At 37.0% G+C, this 20,449-nt stretch overlaps 1 protein-coding gene across 5 annotated transcripts in view; it reads right to left on the bottom strand.

Moving 5' to 3' along the window:
- vps50 (VPS50 EARP/GARPII complex subunit) overlaps positions 1 to 20,449 on the bottom strand; it is a 151,844-nt gene that overhangs the window by 8,048 nt on the left and 123,347 nt on the right. For all 5 annotated transcript variants that reach the window (XM_017454791.3, XM_017454795.3, XM_017454792.3 and 2 more), the window contains 3 exons: positions 14,310 to 14,458; positions 6,860 to 6,956; positions 5,120 to 5,278 (listed from right to left, as the gene is read on the bottom strand). In XM_017454791.3, coding sequence (XP_017310280.1) covers positions 5,120 to 5,278; positions 6,860 to 6,956; positions 14,310 to 14,458 — 405 coding nt within the window. The remainder of the gene's footprint in view (positions 1 to 5,119; positions 5,279 to 6,859; positions 6,957 to 14,309; positions 14,459 to 20,449) is intronic.

Raw genomic sequence — 20,449 nt, 5'->3', positions numbered from 1 at the left:
ATACTCTGCTCTCATGGATATCAAACGACTGCAAACAAAACACAGGATTATCAAAAAAAAAAAAAAAAGAAAAGTTACATTTAGGTGTGCAACAATTATTGGCACCCTTTGTCAATACTTTATGCTACCTCCCTTTGCCAAATAACAGCTCTGAGTCTTCTCCTATGATGAGGTTGGAGAATACATGGCAAGGGATCCGAGACCATTCCTACATACAGAATCTCTCCAGATTCTTCAAAAGCTGGTGGACGTTCCTCTTCAGTTCACCCCACAGGTTTTCTATGGATTTCAAGTCAGGGGACTGGGATGGCCATGCCAGGACCTTGATTTTATGGTCAGTAAACCATTTGTGTTGATTTTGATGTATATTTTGGATGCTGCTGAAAGATCCAGCCATGGCCCATTTTAAGCTTTCTGGCAGACGCAGTCAAGCTTTCATTAAATATCTGTTGATATTTGATGGAGTCCATGATGCCATGTATCCTAACAAAATGTCCAGGTCCTCTGGCAGAAACACAGCCCCATAACATTAAAGATCCACCACCATATTTAACTGTGGGTATGAGGTACTTTTCCATATGGCTACCTCTCTGTGTGCACCAAAACCACCTCTGGTGTTTATTGCCAGAAAGCTCTATTTTGGATTCATCTGACCATAAAACCCGATCCCATTTGAAGTTCCAGTAGTGTCTGGCAAACTGAAGAGTAGAGGCTTTTTTCTTGAAACCCTTCCAAACAATTTGTGGTGATGTAGGTGACTTCAGATTGTAGTTTTGAAGACTTTCTGACCCCAAGACACAACTAACTTCTACAATTCTCCAGCTGTGATCCTTGGAGATTTTTTGGCCACTCGAACCGTCCTCTTCACAGTGTGTTAAGACAATATGGACACACGTCCTCTTCCAGGTTTAATCATAACATTACCAGCTGACTGGAACTTCTTAATTACTGCCAAGATAGTGGAAATGGGCATTTTTAATGCTTGTGTTATTTTCTTAAAGCCACTTCCCATTTTGTGAAGCTCAACAACCTTTTGCCGCACATCACAGCTATATTCTTTGGTCTTTCCCATTGTTATGAATGACTAAGGTAATTTGGCCTATGTGTCATCTCATATAAATACCCCTGTGAAACAGGAAGTCATGGTTGAACAATTTCCTGTTCCTAGTCACCCAGGCATACTATATATATATATATATATATATATATATATATATATATATATATATATATATATATATATATATATATATATATATATATATATATTAATGGGAATATACTTCCAATATATTTCTATAATTCTCAAATGAATTCATAGAGGTGCCAATAATTGTTGTACACCTATATTTAACAGAGTTTTTTTTTGATAACCCGTGTTTTGTTTGCAATTGTTTGATATCCATGAGAGCAGAGTATTTTAAAGAAGTTTTTGAACAAAAGATCAAAAGGTAGACAATATTAGTGGAGGGCACTGTATCTGCCGTTTAACGACTTCCATCTGTGCTATGGATTCAAACTTGAATGTTTTCTGGATTTGCAATGATATGCACTGATATGTTATTTTAAGTCAGCAGAAGAAGCCAAATCGATGACTTTGATATTTTCCCTAAAAAATTAAATCCTCCTCCTAGCCTGCGAAACCATGTCTTCTTTATTTCTCTATTGTAATGTACAAAGCATGCAGATTCCTCTATATTGCAGACGAATCACTCAGAGATATATATATATATATATATATATATCTGAATTCTCCCTCACCTGGCATTTACGTAACATGACAAAAAAAAAAAACCCACTCACCTGTTTCTTACTACATAAACTTAGATACTGTATGTCTTAAAGCCATAGCTCTCAAAGTAGAGACATAGCTAGGGTAACTGTTGAAATTTAATTATAATGGGATTTTATTTTTTACAGTGGTTTAAAATAGATCTGTACTGAGGGGCATGCTAGAGGGGCAGAGGTCAGGTTACAGCAAAACATTTGAATACCCCTGTCTTAAAGGATGTCAGGAAGTACACATTGTTCTTGCTCTGTTGTTAACAATGTTGGCAAAGCAACAGAACAAGATTTATTTTCTTGCTATGATTAGTATTATTATCACTCATAAGTGATAATACAATATACATAAGTACACCGTAGAATTATTTGCATAGCAACTGTCAGACAAGAAACAAACAATAAACACATTAATTAAGTTGAGCAAATCTGGAATAATCTGGCCAACCTTGATCATTTGAAATCTTGTCAGGATTATAATCACAGACTATAATCTAATACTTACTAATATCATCTTTGTGAACTCAGCATCTTCCTCTCTGAATTGTTAAGCACACATCCCACCTGAACACAATCGGTCCCCTAATTACATAAAGAAAAGCTCACCCCAGCAGAGAAAATACAGCAGTTAAGTAAAAATTATATACGTGGCACATACTTCTAGATAACTAGAGGTGTCAAACATGCGGTCTGTGTCACTTAGAACTGTGGTTCTCAAAATGGGGTTCAGAAACCCCCAGGGGTCACTGAACCATAGACAGAGGGTATGTCTATTTTATTATTATTTTGTTATTTTTTACTATTGAGTCCTTACAGCTAGTATCCTGTAGGACTAGTCACTTCGAACACGCAAACCTATAAATGCCAACTTGAACCTAATGTGTGTTACGTCAGGAGACATATTGTGTTTGTGCTCTCTCTCTCTCCCTCCCCGTTTCGCTCTCACAGGTTGCGCCGCCCTGATTCAACGTGCTGCACCGGGATTGGAGACGAGAAGATTGTGCGTCGTTTAAAAAGGCAGAATTTTTCTTTTTCTATTGGCAGAATAAATAGCCAAAATATTATTGTACACATTTAAATAACGGGCCTAATATTTGAAAAGTTGGATAATGTTTGTAATATACACTCACTATCCAGTGTATTAGGAACACCTGTACACCTGCTCATTTATGTAGTTATCCAAACAACAATCTGATTCTATCACGGCTATCACTCACTCAGTTTGGTGAGTCTGTGCCCATGATAGCTTGAGATTCCTGTTCTTGGTTGACATGAGTAGAACCCAATGCATTCTTCTGCTGTTGTAGCCCATCCACCTCAAGGTTTGATGTTTTGTGTATGACGATATGCTTTTCTGTTCAAGACGGTTGTAAAGAGTGATTATAGGAGTTACTATATTCTTCCTGGCAGCTCGAACCAATCGGACCCTTTTCCTCTGACCTTTCTTATCAACAAGGCGTTTCCACCAGCAGTACTGTGGCTCGCTCAATGTTTTTTGTACCATTCTGTGTAAACTCTAGAGACTGTTGTGTGTCAAAATCCCAGGAGATCAGCAGTTTCTGAAATACTCAAACCAGCCCATGTGGCACTGTGCATTGTGCCGTGGCCACATGATTGGCTGATAGGATAACTGCTTAAAAGAGCAGGGTGTAAAGGTGTTCCTATTAAAGTGGACAGTGAGTGCAAATCTGCACTGTGAGGGTCAGTGGAATTTATTTGAAAGTCAAAGGGGTCCCTTACATACACAAAGGTGAGCATTAAGTTTTTATTACTACCCAACTTTTCTGAATCTACAACAGAACCTCTGCAGTATGTTTGAGGACATATGCAAATTTACCAAAGGTCACATGATTATACATATATTGGGATTTGGGGTGAGCGTGGTTATTTGCAAATGAGCTTTGCTTATAATTCCATTTGTCAAACTCCATCTGTTCTATGTAGATCTCCAACCTGATGTATGCTACAGCCATGCAAATGACCTCCTGCCCGCAGATCCAAAAATCCATCCAGATTAATGAATTAAATACATATTCACATGCAGATGTAGAGTGCTGGCTAACAAACACAAGCAGAGAGGCTTCCTCAGATATGCTTAAATGTACCTTTCTGAAACCCTTCCAAATCACTGCCATTTCAATTATTCAGATTCAGTCAAATAATCGATGTGCATGACCTTTAAATCTGGCTAAATTTCAGAGGTACAGAAATTTTGCCCAGAAAGAAAAAAAACTGTAAAAAGTGCAGACAGAAGCTTCAACTAAGATAAAAAATTCACTTTCAATTTTTCATTTCGAATCATTTTTAACTCATTATATATATATATATATATTTTAACACATTTTCATAATATATGTGACAGCCTGGGACTACAACAGGCACATGGAAAACTATATTATATATATTTATATTATATATTATAAATATATATTATAGATATTTCTGAACATTACTTCCTGAACTGAAATATTTATCTTGTCCATCTGAGTAACACTCATGGCATTTGACAAACTGGAGCCTCACTGTTGTCTCTTTATTTCACAGATCTCTGTTCATGCCATCATTGCTGGGGAAATAATCACTGATTAATTCAAAGCAGTTTTGTTGACTACATTTCTTTTATTAGGTCATTCAAAACATTTAAAATCTGTGTGTTCTGGCATATGTGTGTGTAAGGGCTTTTTGATAATGATGATGATGATGTGAGAGCAGGTGCATCACAGACATTTTGACAGTGGTATCTGATTACAAACTTATTTGATTAGACTTATGTCCATTAGCCGAAGTGATCTATGTAGGAAGAAAGCCAAGGAAAGGTTAAGACCCAGCCTAAATAAAAACACTTCCACATAATTTTGCGGAAATATTTTCTTAAAGCAGAGACTTCAAAGTATATTAGTCACAGAAAAACTCAATTTTGTTCATAGCTGTTTGCCAGAATTCAATTAAAGCGACATCCAAAAGGTTCTTGCAGACAAAACAAAAACAAAGAAAAAAGATTCAACATTTTGTGTACAAGCACCAGCAAACCTGTTTCTATTGAAGTGGGGGAAAAAAAAAAAAAAAACCTTTCCTGCTTTCAAACATGACACCGTCGTGATGATTCACTTCACAATAAGCTACTGTGTAAATGAATCTTGCAATGAATAATTACAGGAGCAAGGACATGATTTTGTTTCTTTTTTGCTCAGTTAAAAATGCCCTTTAGGAAAGGAGCTTTAACCTGTCCACGACCCTTCTCCTTATGTCTGAAAATGAAGACATGGGTTCTGGCTGTGAGGAAGTAAGACAATGTACTCATCAGTTCACATAAAACACATTCAGCACCACACATTACCTTTAAAAGAACATCCACATAGACGTTGTGCTGCGACATTATCTCTTTAATGTCCCATTTCACTCCAGCCATTAGCAGCAGCATCTGCTCATAATCAATGGCTTTAGCTGCCACTATCCAGTAAGTGGGCTTGCGTAGCTCACTGGCTGTGGACACCGTCTGCAGGAGAACACAGTATTCAGCACAAAGAGAGAAAAATTGTTTTCCATAGGGAAAATGACCACTGACTACACTGTGAAACTACACTTGTGCTAAAAAGACCGTTATATAAAGTGCAAACTGAACTGTTCATTTCATAGGCCAAAGCATGATGTAATTATGAAGTGGGTGGTGATCAATCACTTCCTGACAGAATGTTGGACATATTATAACTTTGCTTAATAATTCTGTACTGCTGAGGTTAATGATTTACACATGAGGGGGTTGGAAAGGTTTAGAATATTAATACATTTTATGAATATTTTTGACCAAAAAAAAAAAAAAAAAATCTTTAATTATACAGTTGGGGGACAGTTCACACCCTTAAGATAAAGAACCAGATTTAGGTGTGTTATTAGGTGTGTTTAATTCCTAACAGAAATGGTCAAATGGTGTATGGAAGGTATTAACAGTGGAAAATGACATACATTTGCATTTCTGAATCTGACACAAAGATTATACTGATACTAAATAGAGAGGTGCCAACAATGCAAACTGTAAAACTCCTAGCAAGCAGAGAGATAAAGCACAAAACCCAAGCATATATCCGTGGAGAAGACAACTAATTTATTTTTATTCTTTTTCAGATGTGTGTTAAGCAACATCAAGAAAGCTGCAGAGCTAAAATCTGGCATGAGTGCTATTTAATAATAAGCAGCTCGTGCAAATTGTTAATAACCAAACAACCCACTCATATTCCTCGCCTTCTTGGGTTTTACTGGCTCACTTCACAGGTCAAAGTTCACCTAGATGAAACCAGTGGTAGGCGAAAGTAACCAAAAACTTTTTGAGCCTTCACATCAGATGTCCTTAACCCTTCGTCGAACTGGCCTTTCTGCGGGTGAATTTTATTTTCATTTATTCTGAGCACTGCTTTAGCTGAAAAAACATTAAAACACAGTTTTGAAGTGTCTCCCATATCACTGTAGCAAAGAGTCAAAAATGGTAAATGCTATGGCTAAACCATAGATAGTGGCACTGATGTAAATATTCTCTCAAAATTTGTATTCCCACCTTTTGTTCTCATCACTGCCTCTTTGTTTATAGTCAATTACATTTTGGTGAAAGATACACATACACATATTTCTTTTCATAATGTAATGTTTGTGTTAAAAAAAAAAAGAAAGAAAGAAAAGAAATCTGTATAGAGGTGCAATAATTTTTTCCCCACCCAGAAACAATGAAATATGCAATCTTTTGCACTTAACTATATGTGAAGATATGTGAAGGCATATAAATTCCTAAATTACAGCAATAGGTCTGTGAATTGCTGCAGCACAGAGAAGTTATGAAGGTCATTTAGTTAAAAGCTGGGCAAAAACGGTGTCCAGAAAATCATTGCTACATTTATCACCCCAGTGGAGAGGAGGAATGAGAGCAAGACTTAGTAGCAGCAATTTAAAGCTCTGATAACAACCTCGTCACCATGTGCTGAGGAACCACAACTACCTCAGCCAGCCAGGCACAGAGAGACAAACATAAGGTTTTTGATGAAGGGGACAGAAAAGGGCAAGTCCATAAATAGAGTTGAAGGAGTCTGACCTGGGAGTAGAACTGCTGCAGGAAAGGCTTCTTGGCTGGAGGCATCATGGTGTCCAGATGAGGCTGAAGTAGCTCAAACTGTTCAGCCAGGAACACACTGCAGGGAGAAACAGGGTTACGTCACTAGCATCTTTTTTTACGTGTCACTAAGAGGCTGCACACGGGGCTTACATCTGGGGTCAGATACGTTCAGAGCTATTTCACCAGCCGAAGCATGACACCACATTCCCCAAACACGGTTTTACTAGCTACACGATTGTTTTCTTCTGTGACTCATTTTCAGGCCCATATGACCGCAAGTATCCATCTACAGAAAATACATATACACTGGTTCAGTAATATTAGCAACTGAAACATGAGGAAGCAGAAGAAGAGAGGGTTAGTGATTTAGTGATGCTTTATGAATAAACAAATGAACAAACAAAGGAACAACTGAATGAAGAAATGAGGGAATGAAACAATGAATCAATGAAATAAATGATGGAATGAATGAATATCTTCATTTAGATCATTCATTTGTACTCTGGAATATAAATACGCAATGTATGAATATAAATGATGAAATGTGATGAAATGTAATGAAAGCAATGAATTACTATTACTGATACAAGAAAATCAATTGGTAACATGTTAACTATTTCCTTAATCAAAATGAATGATATTATTTAGCCTTGAAGAAAACAGACAGGTCATTAAGCTAAAGAATGCAGTAATCACTAAATCCCTGATTTTTGGCTCAGCACAGCTGGAAACTACACAAATAAATACAGATGCTGGAAGAAACACTCATTTATAATTCATATATGCTGGTTAATATATAAACTATAAGTGTCCACTTATAGTCTTACTTAGCATCACATTTGGCTCAGCAAACCTTTCATAATGTTTCTCAAGGGAAAACAAATTAACGGTTCCAAAAGAGCATGATTGTAATACAAGGTCAACTGCATTGGCATGCAACAAAAATAACGCTACAAGAAATTGAATTTTCACACTTGAAAGAGCCTTTGGTACAGAAGTTGGCTGTGCAGATTTAACCTTGCTGTACACTGATTTGCATTCAGCTGTGGCTCTGCCACTCAATTGCTTTTAGAAATTAAATAAAATAAATAGTATAGACTGACATAAGGCCACTCTGAATCTCTATTTCCAGAGCTTGCCATGCATTTCCTGTAGCCTGGCGCAAGGTCAGTAAATGCTGATGTATTTGGCTGAGGATCAGCAACTATTCAGTACATGTCCTGAACTTGTCAACAGGAATGCCTATAAATGAACTGCTGTCAAGCTAAAAGGATATACACAGAGACAATGTACAGGACACACAGACACATACACACACAATGATACACTCATCACTCTGTTTCTTTTATACAAAGTACAAAATCTTTTGTACTCTCAATATCAGCCACTAAAATAAGGCTGAATGCAGGTATGCAATCAAAAACTGTCATCTTTCTATTAATGACATTTTCGACAGCTGCTAGCCAGACTGCACCTCAGGAGTCCATGCATGTAACCATGTTGTGCCTGGAACTGTCCACACCAGTCTGCAAATAAGCTTTTCCTTTGTTCATGCATGCACTGTGCATGACCATGCCACTGTCGAGAGCAAACACGTTTCCAGAGAAACAGAGCTGTATGAAATAACATGATGTAGACAGTTATATTTGTGTGGCAGTCTGAGAAAACCTGTCAGATGTCACTGCGGCTGGATTCAGGCAAAAGAGATTTAAAAAATTACTTTATGAGCAAAATTATTTTTTTTTCTGCCTAGCATACTTTGATGACACTGAAATATTTGTATTTTTATTACTTTATAAACCTTGTCTGTGCTTTCTGTCTGCAGAAATCACATTAAGTAAGCAAGAAACAAACACTGCTGTAAAAACACTGGCTACGTTTGCTTTTATACAACAATGAATGTCATGCTTTTATCAAATTTTTGGATGATGAAGTGGACTTATATCCTAATAGATTCAGTATGTAAATGCTCTAAAATAACAGCAGTCAAATGATCTGCAATGCACAGATAGCAATAAACAAAGTTTATTTATTTATTTATTAATGCTATTTTATAAAATTAGAAATTTAGCCAACAGAATAAAAACTCACTGGATTAATCAGCGATTATTTTAGGTCTAATGTAAGAAAAAGTCAAGAGTGATGTTAAAGCTCTGGTTTGTGAAATGTTATGACTGTCATGAACCACAAGAAATGGATGATCTGTACTCATTTTCCATCATACAGTCATATCTACTATTTTTATATTCGGTTAATTACATTTTTAATTAAAATGGAAATTAAATCAATAAATTAAAGGGATTTTAGACAACATGTTGGAATTGGAATGCGATCTTTAAATGCAATCTCCCTTTAACGTAAACAAATATTAAATGTTTCCTTGAAGCTAAGACAATGAATCTTAAAATAAATAAATAAATAAATAAATAAATAAATAAATAAATAAATAAAAACAAAAACGAGAAGCATAGTTCAGTTCAGAAAAGTTTTTTCACCAGGCCACCTCACATATAATTAAAAACAAACAGAACAAATCAACATAAATAACATACATTGTACCCCTTGGTTTATGTGTGGAACAAAGTGTAAAAATATACTTTGATTCTAGAATTTATGTTTGATTCATTAAGCAATTTAATGACTTCAAACCAGTCAAAAACAATTTTCTTTTTAAGTCTTATAGAAGACATGAAAAATTCAACCAGGTTCAAACTCAAGTAGTTTTCTGTGAACAGTTAAGTTAAAAGTCAGTTGGATTCTGGAAAGCAGCTATCACAAGAAACTATCAAGAAAATATTGTTCTTTCACAAAGCCATTGAGGAGTATGAAAAAATATCAATGTGCTAATAAAGACACCATTATCAAAAAACATCATTCAAGAATTGAAGAAACTCAGACAAAGAGTAGAAGAAACATTTCTGAAAACAGACAGAGAAAGTCACAAAAAACCAAAAAGTGGACACCTGAAAAAAATTATTTAGAAACAAGTGCAATAAAACCTGCACATTTATAATACCACATTCATACATATGATGTCAGTTGTCTTACTTAAATATTATAACAGCCTATTTGAGCAATTTTGTTATTACCTCACTTTAAATATGTTGTTGGTTTCAACAATTTGAACTAATAATATGAAAAAAATAGGAAGTATGTAATTAGTCAGCTATTTATAATTCATAAATAGAAAGAGAGTGATGACCCACAAAACTAAACCCATTACAAGCTAAAGTAAACGTAGAATTTTTTTTAATGCAAACTGTCAAGGAAAATACATTCTCATATGGTCCGACATAAATTATTTATCATCTAGTCAGCAGGTCGGTAGAAAGATGTTAAAAGAAACATGCCATAACAGAGCATTTTTTTTGTTTTCTTTGCATTTCTGGCATATTCAAAAACAAAATGAAAGCTGGAACTGGAAAAAATAATTTCGCAGGAATATGAGAGGGAGTTTTAAACTGTAATTTTAAAGTTATTCAGGTCACTCTGAGGAGCCCGTTTCCAGCCCTTATCTTTGTCACCTCTTATCTTGATCCCTGCACAGGATTTCTGTCCTTCACTGATTATTCCATTAAGCATGAGAGAGTGTGGTACTGGAGCTCACCTCTTATGAAATGGGCCCTATGGTAGTGGAACTATTAAGTGCATTCAAAGCATGTGCATGCTTCACATGGAGGGCTAAGAGGAATATCAACTACCACTTCAGTTGTTTGGCAGTGCCATTCAATTGGGAAAAGGCATGTTACTAATGTAAGGAAATCCACGATGAAATTCCTGCACAGCTTTCCCATAAACTGTTGGATGTTTGATTGTAGGCTTTAAGCCTGGCATGCACTGAACGCCATCTGGCATCCTAGATGGCCATATCTTTGAGCTCTGGATTATGGCATGCAGCTCCAGCAGCTCGTCAGTCACTCAGCTCCAGGGACAAAAGAAGAGGGAGAGAAAGCGAGAGCGAGACAGAGAAGATAAGTGATGAGACAAAAAATGCAGAAAGAAAAACCAGCAGCCAAATGTCAAGAAAGGGATTTCAAAGTAAACAGTGATTTAACAGTCCAGAAGTCATCCAAAGGTTGGCCCTCATTTGGATTAGTGGGGATGCAGGCAAGCCATCAGAATCCACAACATTGCACCGTTTAATGGATAAAACTGACCCTTAAGAAAAAAAAGGCCAAACACAGCAATTTGGCGAGTAATCTGGGATTTTACTCAAGGAATATATGACCAGTTACCTATGTGAGCGTGGTTTGTCTCGGAGGACTTGCCCCCATTCCTTTCTGTAACCGCTAGAAGAAAAATGACAGAACGGACTGACTCTATGAATCAAATATTCATTCATATATAACTTACTTGTCTAAAAATCTTCAGCATTCATGGAACTTTTTTTTAATCCAGTAAAAATAATGGAATGGTATGCCGTATGGCCTCATGATGAATTTGTGCACCTCTGAACCACAAGACCACACTTTCAGAAAGCTACCAGAGGATGCTATATCAATTTGAAACTATTTTTTTGTTTTTAAATCTGATGTATGCACAAATCACAAACAAACCTTAAAGGAAAGATTCAAGATCTGATGAATGAATACATTTACAGTCTTTCAAGAGTGTATATCTTTGTATGCATGCATGAAGTCATGCGTTCTTAACTGTTATTACATGATAACTTGAATTTTATCTTGGTAAAAAAAAAAGATTGAAGGTTTTCCACAATCTGGACTAAATGAAGTGTAAAGTTTGGTCCAAAGACAATAACAGAGCTAGTTTAGTAATTTTTGAAGTACAATATGAGATGAAAGTCTTGGCTTCTCCTTTGTGTTAGTTTAAGCATATAAAAAAGCATTTGTTGGTTAACACGGAAAAACAGCTGAGGTTTCCCCAGCATATGAGTAAGACATCTCTGAGCCCTGAAATAGTGCTGGTCTCTGAGTCAACAAAGAGTGTCATCCTACAGGAATTGATGGTGCTATGAGATAAATTCCTGGAGGACACCCATGAGAGGAAGAAGCAGGGATGGACAAAGTATTGAGAAATTATACTCAAGTGAAAGTACAGATTCTGTATCCATCCATTTTCCATACTATGCATTTATCCTACACAGGGTCCCGGGAGAGCCTGAAGCCTATCTAGGGGCACTCACACATTCTACGGACAATTTGGAAATGCCAATCAGCCAAATACGCATGTCTTTGGACTGTGGGAGGAAACCGGAGTGCCCAGAGGAAACCCCTAAAGAACGGGGAGAATAAGCAAACGCCGTGTACACAGGGCGGAGGTGGGATTCAAACCTCCAACCCCGAACGAGCAAGGCAAACGTGCAAACCACTAGCCACCATGCCCCCAGTTTAAAGTCTTTTAATTATACTCAAGTACTAAAAAGTAAAAATGAACTTAAATATAGCCAGGTAATGTTAGTAAATTAGCTAAACTTACCTCAACATGGTTTGAGGTAGGGTACTGAGATAGGTGCTCATGCTCAGGTTCGACACTGCAGTGTTTTATTCATCTTCAAACGCACACAGACAGCTATAACGCTAACTACATTATGTAACATGAGGTCACCATAGATGACATATTGTCATAATTCTTGACAGTTCTGTTCTACATTAATTGATCTGATTTGACGCTAAACTGGAATAATTTGATGCTAAGCTAAAATGATTGGATGCTACACTGAACCTATTGAATTGATATGTGGCATATTGTGATTGATTTGTTTTCATATCGCAGAGGGAAGCGTGTCTGTTTAGTTTGTCAGGAATCAGTTGTGGTAGTTCAGGAGTTTAGCAATTAAAGAAATGAAACATCACTTTTTCCAAGATGTGCATTGGTGCTGAATGAGAACAGAGGGTGAAACAACTGGCAGCCAGGCTGTTTCACCACAACACAACAGCAGCAATTATTTTTCATGCTTACTATGTAGAGCACGGGCTAGCTCAACTTATAGTCAAGAATGGGAAACCTTTTGCAGAGAGCGAGACTAGAAAAGATATAAAATATAAAGCATCAATTGTCCGAGAAACAGTCACGCTGCGAATGGAATATTTTTCACGTAACCTAAAGCAGCAAGAATCATGCAAAGCATGTGCATAATGAGAGCACTAACAGACATGGCTCAGCTGTTCGCTTTTTGTGTGTGCAAAACATTTTCTGTAATGAAAATGCAATTCTCTACAACAGGACTTGCACACAACTCGACAACAATTCAGCAGTCCCAGGGACATATTTACACAACACTTTCAGGCATTAAGCAGAAAGCCCTTAAACCCCAACTACTGAGTTAGTCACTTCAATGAAAAAGGCAAAGGTGCTAATCAAGTAGGCATATTATTAATTTATTTGAACGAATACAGAGTCTGCTACCTCTGACTACATATCTTTTCTCCATCTGGCCCCCAACAAGAACACCTGTGGACTACAGAATATTGGAGATCTCAGGTGAGAAGAGATGGAAAGCCATCCAGAACGTCACTGCTGCAGCTGAGAAAGTTTCAAGATGACTTTGGACTAAGAGAATAACATTCATTGAGAAGTGTAGAATAATGCCACTCGAACACAAGTCATGGTCTGATTAGCTACAGCTGTGTACACCGACCAAGACCCCGAACATCCAAGGACACCAGGAAACTTCACTGATGTGCGCAAGAGCATCACAAGATATTTACACAATGTATGACTCAGTGCCTCAGCTCTCATTTTGTAATCGCTAAGAAAAGTAATGCTTCAAAGTTAGCCTTTTCTTAAGGACACCCCAGAGGATATTTTTTCACAGCAAATGGAAGCAAATCAGTTTGGGTTTACACACAGCATCAGTTTAGTGCACGTGGAAACCTGCCATTTTGAAAAGACATGGTTGGAGCTGCACACATAATATGAGTTACTTTGGATTGAAAATAGGACAGAACATGGTTAAAAAAATATTAAATAAACTAATGTCAAATTCTCAGATTTTAGAGATTTAAAAATCAAGTGATAGTTTATTATTGTTATTGATGTGTGAATGTTTTGATGTGTATTGATGTGTGAATTGTTTGGATTGGAAAAATAGACAGAGATTTGTGTCCTTTGGAGATAACTCTGTCTTTTGCATAGTGGTGCATCACATTACCACTTTTGACTAGTGTAATTAACCCTGGATGAGTCACAGGTTTTGATCTTGAAGCAGAATAAAAAAAAAACCACGATTCTTTGTCCTTGTGTCCAATGTCTTCACTTCACTAATCAAGTCTACACTAATCAAATCAATGAAAATCTGAAGACACTCCGCTTTTCTGAACTAACATCTCTATCACCCTAGCAAGTCCCTGGTCTGATAAGCTTCCTTGAGCTAAGTAATTTTCATAAATGTTTGTGACTGGTTAAATTGCAACAGAAGGTAAATATTTGGATGAATAAAAATGCAAAAGGACAGAAGTGGTGCACTTACAGTGACTCTGTGGCGACTACGCGCTCTGCTAGACCATACAGCGTGCTACTGGCTGTCAGAACCACCAACTGGCTCAGGTGAGGGCTGGGCACCTTCTCCTTTCGGTCCTCAGAGGGTCCATGGGTGGCTACATTCTCTCCTCCTGCCTCCTACACACAAACACACACACAAAAGAGCAAAGGTCAAAGTTTTACTTTCCTAAAAGCTACAGCAACTCTCAATTGAATAAGTACATAAACACAAACCAGAAATCAGCAGAACCTAAAATAAATAAATAAAATAAAATAAAATAAAATAGCAGCGTCATCATAGCAAAACAGCAGGCCACACATCATCTCTCATCATTTTCTTGGCGCTAACACAGCACTTCTGTGCCGAGCAGGAATTTAATGCAGTGTCAGGCTACAACAACGTAAGCTACACTTAATTACGTCATATAGCTGTGTGCAGACTAGAAGTAAATTGAACACGATTGAACATTATTCCCAGGATTATCATTACTACTGGGCTTAAATCCAAATCACACATTACTACACATTAGCAAAGGAAAATAAATAGCGTATTTAAATCAGCACGTTTTTCCTCACAGAACGGTAATAGAAACGGACTAAAATCTGTTAACACTACGGGGCACTGCAATGACATCAGCAACTTAAAAGTCATAATTTAAAGCTTTTTTCACATCTCTCCTATGCCAAGCTGCAAAATTACAAAAAGGTTCAGCGATATGGTCGCACAGGAAGGAGCTGCACTGATGACTAAGACAATGCTTAGTACAGGATTATACATGGGCTCAAGGGCAACTCAATGCATAGAAAATATTCATCATTTACTAACTCAAAATCACACTCAAAACTTTTCTGAGTTAGTTAACGCATTACACAAAGGAGCCAACACTGCTAAAAGAAAAAATTCTAGCAGGGAGAAAAACTAAATTTTAACACAAAAAGCCCTCTATTCTAACAGTACAATGCGACCAGAATTCACAGTCCTCCCTGTTGTTTTGAAAACTGAGGCACACAGGTTAAAGTCCACCTAGATAAAGTCGGAGTGAAGTGAAAGTAACTGCGATTTGAAACATATGTGCATCTTTCACAAACCACATCCTTTCCCTTTCAGTCAAATGGCTTTTCTGCCATGTGAATTCTATTCATGTTTGCTCTGACTGCTGCTTTACAGTAGCTGGAAAAAGAACAGAAAAGCATAGCTTTCAGGTGGTTCCCATATAATCTGAACATTGGCGGGTCTTTTTCCAATCTTCAGCTGTCCAGTTTCAGTGAGCCTATACGAACTGTATCGTTAGATTCCAGTTCTTATCTGACAAGTGTTGAACCTGATGTTATCTTCTGCTGTTGAAACCCATCCACCTCAATGTTCAGTGTTGTGTTCTCAAATGCTTTTCTGCTCACCACAGTTGTAAAGAGTAGTTATTTGAGGCTTCCTGTCAACTAGAAGTAGTAGCCATTATTTTGTCACACATATATTGCAGCACAGTGAAATTCTTTTCTTTGCATATCCCAGCTTGTTTGGAAGCTTGGGTCAGAGTGCAGGGTAAGCCATGATGCCACTTCCCTGGAACAGAGAGCTTGCTCAAGAGCCAACAAGGGCAACTTGGCAGTGCTGGGTTTTGAACCTCTGACCTTCTATTCAGTAACCCAGAACCTCCACCATTGAGTCACCACTTCCAGAACCAGTGTTATCATTCTCTTTTTACCTCCCTCATCAACAAGGTGTTTCTATCTGCAGAAATGCTGCTCGCTGAATGTTTTTTTGTTTTTCACACCACTCTGTGTAAAATCTAGATGCACCAGTTTCTGAAATACCCGAACCAGCCTGTCTGGCACCAACAAGCATGGCGATGGTTGGTGAGTGTATAATAACGTAGTCTTGCATGCTATGGGACCATGTGTTTGTAGCAGGGAGTGTGTAGAAAGCCTCCTGTGGTGCTAACTGTCAGCATTTAACATCACAACACTGTGTCTTGAAAGCCTTTAGGCAGCATTACAACTGCACACCACTGTACTTTTTATGTCCATTTCCTGTACATGTACAATGTGCAGTTGAGAACATGATTAGGATTTGGCCCATTTTACCAGTTTTTTGGAAGAAAGGAGACCCAAAGAACTGTCATAGCAGTGAAAGTGAGATTTTATCTTATATACAGATGAATGACAACATAAAACTGAATAAATGATTGGAGAAGTATTAGCACAGATGCTTCCAGAAAGGTGCACTGCTTGATACAACAAAGGGAATAACATCCTAACATCCTTCAGTCACAAAGATGCACAAAAGTGACTAAAGGGGGATCTGCATTTTGATCAATGAGAATGACTTCAGTAAACAAGGCTTGAAATTGCAATGAAGAAAAGTAAAAAAGTGGCAAGTCCTTGTGTGTTGCGTCCAAGAGAACAGTACATCCCTCAAAGCTAGAACCCTACAGTGAGGGAGACTGGTGGCTCTGTTATGCAGTAGGGGTCATTCATTTTCCCTTGCAAGGTTGTGTCCATTTGTCCCATCAGAAGAGCAATGCAAATCAATACAAAGTTTCTCTGACTTATCACCTTTACCCCATGATGGAACATTTCTATCCTGATGGGAGTGGTCTCATCCAGGATGAACCCACCCCAAACCACACGTCATAGGGACTCACTGAATGGGTTGATGAGGATGAAAATGATGTAAATAATAAGCCATGGCCTTCAAAGTCACCAGATCTCAATCCAACTGAACACGTGGGAGATTTTGGACTGAGCGCACTTCACCACCATCATCAAAACACTAACTGTGGGAAAATCTTTTGGAAGAATGGTGTTCATCACTTGAAAATCGATGCCAGGAATAATAAAAGAGGAATAAAAATAACAGTAAAAAAATGTAACAGTACACATTAAGTAAAAAGTACCAACAAGATAGGTACTATGGAAAGTACAATACTTAATTGTAGCACAGAAACAAACACTATTCCATACTGGACCTGTTCAAATGAGAGCGTGTAAATATAGGACTAAGGCTGGATGTAAATATTGAAACTGTAAAAGCGTAATCACCCTTCATGTTTCAGCTTTACATTGAAGCGGTGAACACAGTCTGAAAGAAAGACCTCAAGGATCTTTGAGTGATTGAAATGTGAGTAAATTAGCAATACAAGCAAAGCAGCAGCAAATCCATTAAAAGCCAAATGAAAGTACTTTGAGTGGAGCGGCAATAAAGTGATGCATGCAGGGGTGTACAATGCTCTCTCTTGGGTTCCTGTGAGTGACCTGGCAGCAGCATTCTGCACTGTAAACAGGACAATAAGCACTGATTACACTTGATGTATACCGAGTTGCAGAAGTCACTGCACGAGGAAATGAACGCATGAAAGATTTTCTTTAAGTCAAAAAAAAGAGAAGTTTGACCTTGGCGATGGTTCTTATACAGTGAAGACTGCCTCTAACAACAGAAAGGCAAGAGCCAAGGTTTTTCATATGTTTTTAACATATGGATATAGCTGACCATCAACATTAAAAGACTATTAGTATGATTGGTGGGAATTACCTTTGTTTAATCAGAAGGAATTGAGAGGCAAGACAATGGATTGACATTAAAAAGCAGCAAACACTGGCTTTCAGTTAAAGCTACAGCTGTGTGTCAGCCATCTAACAGTGAACGTGAATACTGTGTGTCTGGACAATTTTTTCTGATGGCTGTGTAAGACAATTACATTTATTTAAAGTGCGTTATGTTAAATTTCTTTAAAGAAGAGAAATCTATATAAACTAAGTACACCCCATGGAAATTGTTGCCTTTTTGACATATTTGGACAAGCAAACATTTGATCAGCTTTGAAATAGTGCCTATTAATGAAGTTGATATACTTGAACAAAACCATAATGAAAATTACCTTTTTCAATCATTTATTCAAAAGAAATATTAATAAATGTAATATTCTTCTGTGGAAAAAGTCAGTACACTTTTGGCCTCAGAAGCTAATATTGCCTGCTGTAGCAGAAATAACTTCTTGTAGGTGTCTTGCATAATTGTCCACCAGTCTCTGACACTGGCTTGCTGGAATTTTTTTATTTTTTTACCACTCTTCCATACAATATTCTTTCAGTTGCAAGAATTTTGAGGGTTTTCTTGCATGTACTGCCCGTTTCAAACTGTAGGCTTGCAAAGGCTTTTTCCTGGCACACCTCCCATGCAGGTCAATTTTGTGACATCTCCGTCTGATTGTAGAAGCATACATGTGGACACCAACAGTTGCAAGATTTTCTAGCAGATCCTTGGAGACTTCTTTTTGCATCAAACAGTCTGCTCTTGGGTTGAATTTGCTGGGACAGCCAGATAAAGATACTTTTAAAATATTATGCTGAATATTTTCATTTTCTCTGTAATAACGTTTTAATTGCTTGATAATTAGTATCAATGAGATGTTGAACGTCACTAAGTTGAATAAATAATGGCAAGAAAAACAACTGGGAATCAACATTCATGCACATTCATGACTGTTAATAAATTACACTGACAATTTTCATTAATTTTTCACAGTATTCGAGAGAAAGCAATGCAAAGGGAAGGCGTTAAAAATGATGCTGATGGATCTGTTTCTCTAAACACGAGTAGAAAAAGAATTTTTAAAAACCCTCAGCAAAAATATAATCGGTTGAAAACCATGACATTACCATTTGGCAGCCTTGACCTAGAAATTATATTTTGCAGCAAAGGGAATAATAAGTAATGGAACAACAAACGATCTTATACAAACTCCAAAAGCCCTATCCAAAGATTAAGCCTGAAAATTATATTCAAAACAGCAGACTTGTGTGATCCTGGATATGAATACCACCAAACAGAGAAAATAACAATGCTAAACTGATAATCAGTTGTCAGAAGGGATTATATCATGTTAATGTTGAGCATGGACTAAAAGTAATCACAATAGAGATGAGATTAAATATACTGTCATGGAGCTAATTCTACAGCTTTTCATTACAGTGTTATCATAAACAGGCCTAGAACATTATACCTGGAAAGGAGTACATTTTACTTAGAAATGGAATATGACTACAGAATAATAATTTATTATTCATGTACAATATTCTCAGTGGTGGCTTGGTTTAAAAAAAAAAAAATAAAAAAAAAAATGTAAAAAAAAGAGAGTGAACTTCAGCAAATCAATAAGAAGAAATGGTGACTCATATCTGTGATTGTGTTATTTGATAATAAATGACTTGCTGTTAAACATTGATAGTACCGAAAAGACCTGCACTGCAGAAATGCTGGTGCTGCCGGAACTAACAGCTAAAAGAAGCTGGAATAAGTGCGAGTCTGAGATTGAGTAAAACATCATGGCATACTTATAATCTATTTACAGTTACATTTAATGTTGTGGAATGTCTGTGAAACTCGTTAGATCCTATTATCACAGCTATAAACAGTCGCTCCCTCAGCAAATGAGCTCTTTCTTCATCTAGAGGTTAATAAGACAAATAAAATGCAGCTCGTCATACTACTGAGACACTGCATATCTCTCAATCCTGAAGACTTTCCTGTGCTGGAAAAGGTAAAGTTACAGGCGCTAAGACTCCTTACAGAAAACGTCGTCCAACATCAACAACAACACAAACGTCAGTGTGTACGAGTCGTTACTATAGTATACAACACAGAGCCTTAATATAAACCTGTGATATGCATTGCTGCCACTACTGTCACAGCTGTTACAGAAAATTCAACAATACCTTTGGATCAATGAGGTTCGAGACTTAAACAGCTTGTGGTATAAGTTATTGGTAAAACATCAGCTGGTTTTCTACTATTACAATGAATCCAATATCAATATAAATATGAGACATCCTGTATTCTCTTTTAAAGACACCAGCACAAGCAACACTTGTAAAGTATTTGCTAAAATGACAAACTGAAAAAACAAAAACAACAACAATAATCCAATCCTATTCCTCCTATGGTATATAAATAACAGCCAGGAGAACGCTTCCATCAAAAGATGGTCCACATAAACAAACAATTCTGTGATTAACTCCAATCGATTTCAAAAATCTGCATAATTTCAGGCTATTTAATTATTGTGTGGGTAACTCAAAATTAAAAAGAAGAGAAAAATATGTTACTATACTGTATATGCACTAATTATGTGT

This window comes from Ictalurus punctatus, chromosome 24, assembly GCF_001660625.3.
Source record: "Ictalurus punctatus breed USDA103 chromosome 24, Coco_2.0, whole genome shotgun sequence".
Taxonomy (NCBI): Eukaryota; Metazoa; Chordata; class Actinopteri; order Siluriformes; family Ictaluridae; genus Ictalurus; species Ictalurus punctatus.
The sequence above is the reverse complement of the archived record's forward strand: the minus strand, read 5'-3'. Positions and strand labels throughout refer to the sequence as shown.